Source organism: Quercus lobata, chromosome 2, assembly GCF_001633185.2.
Source record: "Quercus lobata isolate SW786 chromosome 2, ValleyOak3.0 Primary Assembly, whole genome shotgun sequence".
NCBI lineage: Eukaryota > Viridiplantae > Streptophyta > Magnoliopsida > Fagales > Fagaceae > Quercus > Quercus lobata.
In genome coordinates this window covers 20674572-20687055 of record NC_044905.1, presented here as the reverse complement: position 1 = coordinate 20687055, position 12484 = coordinate 20674572, and the positions used below count along the sequence as shown (strand labels likewise).

Sequence of the window (12484 nt, the reverse complement as noted above, 5' to 3'; positions counted from 1 at the left end):
AGAAGTAATTGGTATTCCTTGTTCAACAAGGAATAAGATTGAAACCTTATAAATAAGCATTGTTGCAAAGAATTTGGTGACTTTTGCCCAAGGTTCCTCCCACGTGGAGGGAGATGAAAAACTCTTAGAAGAATATGGTAGATTTCTTTGAAGTGTAGTTGGTAGATTATTTGGAGTTGAAAGATCACCCATAGTTGTGTGTTGAGGGTCATTTGTTTTGTGAGTGTGAGTTATTGGGTATATTGGGGCTTTGGGCTTGTGAGGTTCTATTAGTGAGGTTTTGTGAGGTTCTGTTAGTGAGGTTTTGTGAGTGTTGATTAATGTCGTAGTAATTCATATCATTGATAGTGGATATTTTTGTTGACATGAACGTAAGTGTGGAGTTGGCCGAACCACATTAAATATTGTTGTCCCTCATAGATATTTTATTTTCTTGTTTATGTTAATGTGCTCCGTTAGCCCCAAATCATAATAATCAACAACATCCTTCAATTTAATCAGAATCAGTGTAATGTGACTGGCTGACAAGGTAAAATAAAATTTAAATGATAACAGTCATAGCATACAGTGATACAACCCAGCAAAAATATGTAAAAGCATAATAACAAAGTTCTTTAAACTACAACAGTACAATTTAATATATACAAAACCTGGAAGCCAAACTGAAGGTAAAAGAAATTGTCCAACCAATACCAGCAATGCAAATAATTTTAAGCCTCTCTTAATTCTCCTTGCCTCCTTCAGGCACTAATTGTTTGGTATAAACACGGTGGCGCCTTTCTCTCCCATATATAAGCCAGAAGATTAGAGAGAGCATAACCGCAATAGAGACCATCACCAATCCTATATAGATCCATCTACTGTATTGCCGAAGACCAGGACAGTGATCCCTATATATTTCGCTGAAAGTTTGACGCACAAATGTGCAGTCTTCAAGCTCAACCAGGAAAGGACCATAATTGTACAAGGCAACACCCACATTTACTCCAGCCATCATCTGGTTGAAAAGGGCTGGGGTCAATCGCCCTGTTGTGATGCATATCCCAGTTGTAGAAACCTGGCAGACGTAGCTCATCCAAACCTGCATGGATTAAATCAAAGTATTAGGCCTTCTATTTTATGCTGACACCAGAGAATCACTGCCTAATGCTTCACAAAATTGGTTGATTTTGTAAAAATGAGACCATATAAATATGGCAAAAACTTAGGCGTTAGGTTGCCAATTAAATTCAAACACTCAACTGCATTAACTAATGCAGCACATACTCTTTCCCAAGGACAATTTAATTCAACGCAACCAAGTGTTTGAGTTTAATTGGAGGATCTAATATACTGTATCTAAGTTTTTCCCAATTATATGTATGGAAGAGGACCAACTCCAGAAAAGAGTTTCCTGGCTCTCTTTATTTTATTCAAACATTTCCAAGTTCCCTAGTGTTGGTAGGTTCTTACTTCAGTTGCATTGCTCGGTTCCACCTCACCATCAGAGCAATCACGATCAGTGAAGTCAGGATGAAATGGATTGCAGAGGATTGGTACCAATGGGCCAGATTGATTCAGATACATTTGCTTGAAGTTGGGAGAGAAATTTATGTTAGAGACATTGGTAATGACTGAGTTGATCATATCAACAAGTTGAAAAGTGACTTCCTTGCTCCGCAACAAGGTTTCCTGTGCAGTTGCATTGTCCACGCAGGGCAGTATATCATCTAAAGCTGTATAAGAAGTTGGGTTTTGAACCCATTCATCCATTGCAACACAAGTGTCTGCTGCTACGCTAGTAGGTCAAAGGGGCAAAAAAAAAAAAAAACACATTCATTGGTTAAAAGATCAGCAGCAAAAGAACAAACTTTCAGAGGAAAAGGAAAAATTTATGTTTTTCTGAGAAAACATAAAAAGAAAAACACAGTAAAATTGCATTTAGAATAAACCTGCAAATTATCACAACTGTTGCAGAAAAATAAATTTGAAACTTTTTTAAATTGGTTTTCATTATAAACACAAAACTAGCTTTGAAAATTTTAGCACTTGAGCAAAGGAGATTATGAATTTTCCTTTCTAACTTCTGTGACTGCTATTTCAAACTTCTATCACAAAGCACAGATGGCACCTTCTACTTTGAGAAATGATGGATAACTCTCTTAATGTGTTTAGGGTACAAGCTTAATGTGATGGCTTGTAACAACTGAGAAAAGATCCATTCTCTTTGTATTAATAGCTTATAATAGAATATGATGATGTATAAGATGATGAAAATACTGCATAACACCATTATGCTTTGGCCTCTAGTGTCATGGCTTTGCAGGCAACATTGTGAGACAGTCCATCAGTCTTTCGCTATGATAAATACCTAACGTCCAATGAGCTCTAGCTTCAATGGCACCTCCTCCCCTTGTAAGAGCAAGGTCTAGGGAGAAGTTGTAGGTTCAAGACCCACTAGATGCATGTAACTTTTCCATAAAAAATTATAAATATACCTTATTTTGTACTGTAACAAACCTTCCATCAGTTTATGATAAACTAAATGTCTAGCTTTACCACAAAATATCAATTAAAAAGTGAATGCAAGAAGCATATGAATAAGACAATACTAAGAATAGACGACTAGAGCAATGCCCTTACTCCTTAAAATAGAACCATAAGGAATTGGTAGGGACTCTTTATCATCATTCTTTAAATACTTGCAGTCAAACTGAATGCAAGGTTGCAGATCTAGCCACAGTAATCAATTTGGAAAGTGGTAAGCAACGTAGAATATAGAAAACAGGAACAAAACCATAAACATAGAACAAGACAGGGGAAACGGGATACAAGCAATCTATTGGGATATGACTGAAAATTATAATGAAACTATGTTAAAGAGAATTCCAAGGGTGGGAAATGTCCACTTCAAGACACATATCAAAAGAACACTTTCAGAAATTTTCAGAAATAAGGACAATTGCATGATTCAAAAAACTTAAAACCGGTAGAGGGCTTAATCTTGGGTAAAAGATTTTTCAGTAAGTAAAGCATCTACTTTTCAAAAGAAAATTGAGCTAGACATCATTATCGAGCTAAATTTATACTTTTCCTATGTACAAATGTAACATCTGAGTGAGTTTTCACTATTATGAGAAATGAAAAGTGTCTCTACAAACCATTCTATTATACATGACTAGTCAAATGAATTAGCCAAAGCTTGCAAATATATAAAGAAGGAAAAACATCTACAAGAAAACTATAAACTTTACACAATATCACAAAAACTTACTTATGGAGAAGAAGGAACGTGCCACACAAAATAAAGGTCCCTGTAACAAGTATCCATCCAGTGATCACCACGCTGCACATATATAAATTAAACCATTCTGTGAGAAAAGTTCCTAACTAGATGCAGAAATAGTTGAAACATAGAATGAGGGAAACAACATAAAAGGAAAATGCGGTGCTGCACCATAACTATATTACTTACATGTAAACAAGAGACTGCATGCCAAATACAGAAAATACTGAAGCAAAATAGAGTTACAATAATGAATTAGTACCTCTATGGAAGATTTTAGAAGTTATCGAAGATAGAAATACATGGGATCTTAAAAAATCTATTGAAGGGGCTTACATAATCCAAGAAATGTCAAGACAAGCATAATAGCAGCGATTACAATAATTGCAAGTCTCCTGCATGAACATTAACATACACATTTAATGATCAAGATAGATATCAGAAGTACAAAAATAAAAGAAGAAAGCCTTATAATTCTTCATTACACAGAATCCAAGAGATCATGCATGTCTTCTGAATTCTCCACTGTTCGGCCAGCGAGGATACTAGCAGAAGAATTAATCTTGGTTTCAATCTGGTCAATATCAGTTTGAACATTTGAAGGTAGAAAAACTTGATCCACTCCAACCTGCTTAGCTGCACCAAGATAATCTGACACGTTCCTGAGCTTCTCAACTGTGAGATCTGCCTGATGTACAACATACTCCAATGTATTTGTTGTACTACGGTGAAACCTCTCCTGACCAGTATATAAAATAACACATCCAATACTGTAACCACAGTAGAATACATCAGTTTATTACAAAAGTTCAACTTAACACCAGAGAGAGAGAGAGAGAGAGATATGTACATGGTTGTTATCGTGAGAATTATGAGGACAATAAGAGAAAGAACATAAACCGTCTTGGAATAGCCATAAGACTCCTTTTTGTGACAGAAATGAAAGAGACAAATGAGACATAGGCACAGTCCAAAAGCCAGGAACCAGACTGCAGCGATGACAAACAAAGGAACTGCAGTAAAACCCACTGACTGCATTCAAGAGAAATTTGGAGAGAGTTAAGAAAAATAATACAACTATTCAAAAGTAACCAAAAACCAAACTAAGCAGAAATAAAATTTATCAAGTACAAATAGCTAAGATGCAGGAGTGATAACTACTTCAAGATATTTAAGTTACACTGAAATTAGAAGAAAAGAAACCCAAAGGAGAGATTTGTTTAAGGATCATTGAAAGTCATTCCCATTCAAATCATAGTTGATTGCAAATTACAAATATCATTGACATGGGTATGAGACCAAGACCTCAATGAAAATGTGAAAGAAAGAAAAAGCCAAACAGGGATACTTTGTTAGACTTATTTGGTTCAGGGTTGTGTCTGCATCCAGAGTTAAACCAAGGTCTGTTTTTGATAGAAAATTGGATTATTCTCCTACAATAATTGTAACTGGAACTGGATTGCCTTGGATTACTAATATAATTTTTTTTTTTTTTTTTTTATATGCATTGTATTCACTTTCTGCCACCCCAGCCTCAAACCCCACCCGTTTTTTTAATTGTTTGGGCCTTGCTATCAGATTGCAATTTACTTACAGAAGAAAAAGTGACAAAACTGCTAAATGCTAATACTGCCTCAATAAGTTTCATCATCAGTTCATAAATTTTTTAACCTTGGAAAATATTAGGAGGAACCAATTAATGATATTAAAGGTGCAGAATCTTGGTAAAAGTAGTTAATAGAATGATCAAAAAGTATCAACCCAAACTTCATGATTTTCTACATCCGCATGCATTGCATGATCTAAAAGAGAGCTAATTCAGTCAATGATTATTGATTAATTATCCTCCAAATGCCAGTTTTCTTCTTTTAGACACTTCACTCGTCTCTTTCACACCAAACCCATCTAAAATAGCCATGAATTCTATAAATTTTTTTTTTGACACCCTCCACCAAAGCCATTGCCTCTAAGAATAATAGCAGTGTCATGTTCCCTTATGTAACAGGAAATATATGTGTATATAATCAAATAAGGCTTAATCCCAATAAATTAGGGTATTGACTGCATAAACTAATTGAGATCAGTCATATGTTTCTGGCATTCTATCCTTTCTAAAACCATACTCTCTACCTCTTTGCACACCCTCAACTTGAAGTAAAAGTCTTTTTTTAACTGGTGCATTAATAGATCTCAGTTGCACACAACAAAATCTTCTTAAACAGCTCTCCCTATTTTCTCTAGAAGACCTGCCCCCTACTTTTGAACAAATAACTTCATTCCTCATCTTATCTTTCTTAGTATTCCCACTCTCCACAAAGTTCCTACTATACGTTTTAATAATATATAAAAATAAAAATAAAAAGTTGTGACTCAATCAACTTAAATGAGACGCCAGCATTCTTCTCCAAAAAAAAAAAAAAAAAAGGCTACATCAATATACCATCTTCTATAACTATGTTATTTTCTTAATCAAGGTTTTCTCTCTCTTTTATTTTATAAATCCTTCTTAATCTTTAAGTTTCTCATTGAATGTTTCTCATTGATGCAATACTTCTCTCATACTCAGGTGGATGCACACAAGCAGGACCCGTCATACATTTAACAATAATGTTGCATATACACACGGGTATACTTTTTTTTTTTTTTTCCTTTTTAACAAGTAACACGTTACATAAGACATCACCTTGCTAAATAGATACTACCTAGTTTGACCAATTTTACTGGATGGCATAATTTCCTAAACTATCCCTCCAACACAAAGTCACAAACAATAATGACAGTGTCATAAACCACTGAAAATTATTAGGAATAGCAATGTGACGCTCCCTCTCACATTATGATAGACCCATCATGAATTTAATTGGTAGGATACATCCATGAATCACCTCGTCACTATACTCCGGAATACTAATAATTACTCATATACCACACATACTCCGGAATACTAATAATTACTCATATACCACACATGCTTACCAATTAAAAAGAAATCCAACCAAAGTACAAGTGTAACAAGTCTACAAGACATCTAAGTATCGATTAGGATCTTCTAAAGTTCTTAGTCTTAAAATTTTATCCATCCATTTTGAAATAAGTGATAAAATAGCGAAGTACTAGATTTTATCAGGTAATAAAAATTTATACTAAAAATCAGTATCGCCATTTTCTGCAAAATTCAATCCACTCATATCAAACTGCATAAATTTATATGGTAGGGGGGTTTGATAAACTTACAGCCCAGTAATGGCGGTCACGGATATTCCATCCTTTGGTGTATTTTTTGAAGCCATTAAGAGGATCTTTTCTCTGAGTTCTCTCTGAAGCCAAGATAAAATTTGAGTTCACAACAGGTAAAACAGTGGGACCCTCCACAAAATACTTCCGAGTCTTCGATGAGTGCTCCCGCTCCACACTATACTTTCCCTCATTTTCCCACCCTGGAAAATAAAAATAAACGATGGAAGAAAAGAAAGAAACATTAATGTTCCATCCACAAACAGCACCAGTGACAATGCGGTTGGAAAAACAAAAATGTTATGGCTCCTCTGCTTGGTTGTTAGAGAAGTAGGAACTTTGTGGATACAGTGTGATTTAGTCTGTAGTCATACATTATTCTCAGCAACCAAACAGAAAGAAACAGAGTAGTGGAGAGGGAGTACCTGAAGTGGGTGGTGTTGCTAGTGGAAAGTGAGAATAATGGCCGTGTGAAAGGGAAAAGAAAGTAGCAGAGAAAAAGGTGGCTAGAAAGTAAAAGAACAGAGAGCTGTAACATAACATTATGAGAGAGAGAGAGAGAGAGCTTTGGTTGTTCAGTACTGGTTTTAGAGAGAGGAAGAGACAGGACCGTTTGGGAAATGGAAAGGGGATAGAGGTAAGTGAGCATAGATTACTCGTTAGTCATTACTCCTAGTCCTAGTTACCTTGCTGGTTCCCACCACCACCTTGTGCCGGGAAATTGTGACGGTATTACCCCCTCTGTGTTTTTGCTTTTTTAACTTTTTAGTGGCTTTTTTTAAGGTTGACGTTAATGGTTGCTTTTGAGAAATTAGCAATATTTCAGGGAATTCTTGATATTATTTTTATAGAAAATATAGAAAGTTGTCAAAAAAAAATTTATTATTTTCTCCTAAAATGTTTTTAAAAATAGTTTTTAAACCACTGTTAACTTTTCCATATGTAACAAAAAAAAAAAAGTTATTTAGAGTGTGTTTAGGAAGTAATGAAATCCATTGTTTATTAAAGTTTTTAGTTTATTTTTACTACTATTCATGTGTCAATTGCACTTTTTAATATTATTTATAAGTCTCATTGTAATATTTAATTGGCTTTTAGCACCACTACGCACCTTTAGTGTGGTGGTCACTCCACAAGTATAGTGCGATGTAGGGGGGGGGTAAGAGCTGAAATTCAAGTATCTAGGAGGAAACTTCAAACACATATACACTTAGATTAGACTACAGTAAAAATTCTATCTTTTATAAAAAAAAATAATAAAAAATAAAATAAAAATTGCACTTAATCAAATAAGTTAAAAGGTTACATAGTAAAATCCAGTTATTTTAACTAGTGAATTTTTTTTTATTGTTAAATAAAATATATGGGTTTAGTCAAATGGTTTTGTTTGTTGCTTTTATGTAAATTTGGATCCTTTAATCGTGTTCATAAGGAGGGTGGCTTTTTTGTTGTAATTCCTGGGTTGAATAAAAGTTTTCATTCAAGCAAAAACAAATTTTTCCTAACAATTTACAATTTTTTTTTTTTTTTTTTTTTTGAGAATCTAACAATTTACAATTGGTTAGCATGTATTTCACTCTTAACAAAAAAATAAAAATAAAAATAAAGTCTTACTGTGTGCTTTAGATTATTAGCATCAAGTGTGCCAAATGCTAAGATTTTTAGTATTTAGCGTACCAAATACTAAAAATTATACTTAATGAGATGTGTCAAATCCCAATTTTTTACAACATGCTACAATACCCTTCTAGAAGGGTACTGTATAATGTTTTAAACAAAATTTGTTATTGTTTTAATGAGAGAGAGAGAGAGAGAGAGAGAGAGAGAGAGAGAGACTCCCATCAGGTACGAAAGAAATGATAAAAAAATTTATGCAACATGCTACAATGCGGTTTCATAAATGAAACTGCACTGTAGCATGTTGCAAAAAAAATTGAGATTTGGAACATCTTATGAAGCATGAATATTGGTGTTTGGTGTGTTAAATGCCAAATATTTGGCATTTGACACACCTAATGGTAATGATCTTAGGTAGAAGGGTATGGACCCAAATGCTAAAATAAACTACAATAGGTGGTTGGTTAGCTATTGCTTATGGGGGTGGTGAAAGTCTTTTATTTGTTTGTTAATAAAAAAAAAAAAGTAGGATTTTTTAAAAGTTATTTTAATGAATAATGTGCTAAAGTAAGAGTTGTGATGTAGGGTGTATTGTAAATGTTATGCTATAATAAATAAAGTAACTTTTCTATATGTTAAAAAATAATTCTCTTAGGTGTTCTTGTATTTTCAAGTACCATGTGAATGAGTAGACTAGTAATAGTTACTCTTCCATTCCCAAGTTATTCTTGTTGAGATTAGGTGACTTAACATGTAAAACATAAAAATATGTGAATAATCAAATGATCAATATCCAAAGTTTCTAATTATTTTTCTTAAAATTCTGTAATATTTCTCAGGTGAAAGGCATAATGGAGTTTTCAGAAGGTTATATACACAAAAAGATCGAATTAGATAATTTGATTAGAAATACACTTTTTTTTTTCCCTAGATGATTAAAAATATACATAAGTTGTTAGTTGAGTTACCACCCAATCAATTGAAGAAACCTTCCTATAAAATAGTTTGAAAACAAGTGTTGTGATTTCTCCAAATGTAATGGAATGATTGAAAATAGAAAAGCATTTCTTTGCTAGTGAGGAAAAATTGGGGTGTTTAACAGAGGAGTTTGGGCAATGTTGTTTGGGTGTTTTTGATATACGTGTGGGTGAAAAAAAATGTGTGAAAAAATGTGTAATGTTGTTTAAAATGCTCAAAAGTGTGTTTGAACCTACCAAAAACCCTCTTAAGTCAATGATAAGATGATGCTTTGAAAACAAAGTTTAAAAACACAAAATGTTATGATTAGTGTATAATAAAAGTAAAACAAATCATTAAAAAAAAAAAAAAAAAGAGTATAAAAACTCGATTGAAAATAGTATGAACGCATGTGTTTTTGCGATCAAAAGGTGTACGACGTCGACGACATAATCCAAGGTAAATTATTGGGGGCCAGGAAGGTGGAATTTAAAAACTAAAAAGTGAAGGGAGGTGTCACAAATTCGCAATGTCTGGTTGTCAAGCAGAGAGCTCTTTCCCCTATAAAATTACACTTTCTGTGATTGTTTGACTCTTATGTCCATTCTGGACCACAATTTCAGGATGTGTTTCTTGTCTTCCCGACGTTCCCGCCTTCGTTATTTGATATGTATATATATATATATATATATATATTTAGAGAGAGAGAGAGAGAGAGAGAGAGAGAGAGTTTAAGTTACATATGGTATAACTTTAAGTAATATTACACAACCCAATAACTTATTATTAAATTAATATTTTGAAAATCTAACCGTCGAATTACATATTTTATATGTTCTTAACGTGCATGCCAATTTTCATATAATCGAATGTTATTTACCATTTGATCCATAAACTCATCTTTTATGCATTATTTTAAATTACAAAAACTTGAATTTTAACAATTGATTGATGACATGACTATTAAACCATTGGATTTAAGTAGATCCAACAGTAAAAAAAGGATTTTCATTAATGTTAATATTCTGATTAAGATCTCATTAATTATATTTTATATTTATTTCTAAATCCAAAAAAAGTGTTATATTTAGCTGTCTCTACGTTTCTCTCTCTATCTCTTTCTCCTCCATCGTTGTTCCACCTCCATGAATAGACGTGAAACACTGACATTAGAGGTTTTTCCTCATATGCTTCAATATAAACAATTGAAGGTTTTAGAAACGTATATTCAATCTCATATCATAATTGGGAATCCACAAGGTCAAGAGAGAAATAAGCACCAAATCAATGATTACATTGATTAGCAAGCCAAAGATTAGATTATGCAACTTCATTATTAGAAGAATAAAGATAGTATTCAAATCCATCCGATACAGTAAGCAATTTTTCAGAATTTTCAAAGTATAAAAGTAAAAAGTAGGGAGTCAATTCAAGTTAATCTCTATATTGCCAGACTAGTAAAAAAATAAAATGTCTCATGTACTCTGACTGCTATCTCTTTTGAACAAGTAATTAAATGTCTCATGTTATTTTTTTTTATTAAACACAGAAACTAAAACCAGCTCCAACATTATGGTTAAAAGAGCAAATATCATTCTCTCTCAGATTGTTGTTTCAGCTTGGTTTTTTTTTTTTTTTTTGTAGAGGTGGAACAATGGTGGAGGAGCCAGAGACAGAGAGAGAGAAACGTAGAGAGAGAGAGAGACAGACGTTTTTGGGTTTAAAATGTAATAAATGAGAGTAATTAATGAGATCCTAATAAGAAGAAATGTCATGCTAACGAGTTCCTTACGACACTCATTAATAATCAATTTTAGAAAAGTTTTGATACCACTTTTATGAGAAATGAAAAATGTTATCAAAATATTAATTACTTTTTTTTTTCATTTCCCATAAAAACTTTCTTTAAATGGATTATTAGCATTTCCCTAAAAATATTTGTAATAATAAGGGTCTTTTCTTAACCGTTGGATCTACTTAAATCCAACGGTTTAAAAAATGTGTAACTATAAAGAGTTACACCAGGTGTAATAACTGTAAAGGATTACACCATGTGTAACTTAAACTAATCTCATATCTATATATATATATATATTTATATATTTTTAAATGAGGACCCGTTTGGTAATATTGTTCTACTAATGTTGTTTGTATTTTTTGAAAATACGTATAATATTGTTTAAACACTGAAAACTGTGATTTAAACAACGGTAACAAATAGGCTCTAAAAATTGCATTAAATAAAGATTTTGTCATTTTGACATTACTTTTATAAAAAATATAAAATGTAATTTAAAAAAAAAAATTGATTATTTTTATTCTCCTATAAAAAATTTTAAAAAAAAAATTGTAATTCAATACCCTTAAGATATTCATTAACTTTTCCCTTTAAATAATTCAGGAATAGATGCAAGGTCATGACAATCTATTTTTCATAGTTTTCATGCTCTCCAGAACAAAGAAATAGGGGCTAGTAACTCATGTTTCTTAACAATTTTAGGATCTAAGGCGGTCATATGCTTAAGCCCGTAGTTTTAAAAATCGAACATGACCGATTGATTCATTTGGGAAAAAATCTTAAAGTGTGCTTGGGTAAACTTTTAGAAAATATTTTAAGATGTATTTAAAAAATAAAATAAAACAATAATTCAAATTTGACTTTTATTTGAATTTCACTGCAGTTTGTTTTTAAATGGTAGAAACAATGTTAAAAAACGCTAACGAAACAAGCTCTTAAAATCATTAATCTATTTGAGTTGTGATCGCTTTCGAAGTATCGAAAATACCTCAAAATTGGTGGTTGACATTCATCAAGCTCCTCAAATTTTGTTTCCTTAGATGATAGGGTGGTTTCTTACATTTAAACATGGTTTTCTTTATATATATCAAGCACACTTTTTTTTTTTTTTCCCATAAAATCTCAAAAATATATAAAGCAAGTGCTAGATTAGGGTATATTTGATTAGTTATCACATGTCATTTCGATTAATTGTATTCTTAATTTTACGATTTAAAGTTCTCTATTTTCTGTTGTTTTCGTGCCATAATCATTATAATCATGCATCACAACTTTTCATGATTCATTAACAGGGCGGCTTTACCTTAAGGCCAGGGGGTTCAAATGAACCCCCTGACCTGGCCATAATTATATATATATATATATATATAAAATTTTTAATAAATTTTTTTTAGCCCCTAAAATATAATTTTGAACCCCCTAACTCTAAGTTTTGTTTAAACCTGGCTAATATAAGTTTGAATATGATCATTTTAATGTTATTTTCACAATATTTTCACGATAATTTAATTAAATATGTTAAGTGACAAGTTATAATTGGTTTTTATCATGACCTACAACTAACATCACTTTTTTCCTACCTTAACAACTTGCCACATGGGTTTTGTTGCGAA

At 32.4% G+C, this 12484-nt stretch overlaps 1 protein-coding gene across 1 annotated transcript; it reads right to left on the bottom strand.

Annotated features, from left to right (window-relative positions):
* Nucleotides 1–522: 522 nt before the first annotated feature.
* On the bottom strand, nucleotides 523–7182 carry LOC115974902. The gene is made up of 9 exons (XM_031095465.1): nucleotides 6925–7182; nucleotides 6500–6702; nucleotides 4116–4297; nucleotides 3751–4035; nucleotides 3602–3660; nucleotides 3455–3491; nucleotides 3254–3325; nucleotides 1453–1777; nucleotides 523–1081 (listed from the first exon to the last, which is right to left on the bottom strand). Exons 1-9 carry the CDS (start codon nucleotides 7040–7042, stop codon nucleotides 722–724), a joined length of 1641 nt encoding a protein of 546 aa, XP_030951325.1. The 5' UTR covers nucleotides 7043–7182; the 3' UTR covers nucleotides 523–721.
* Nucleotides 7183–12484: the final 5302 nt, after the last annotated feature.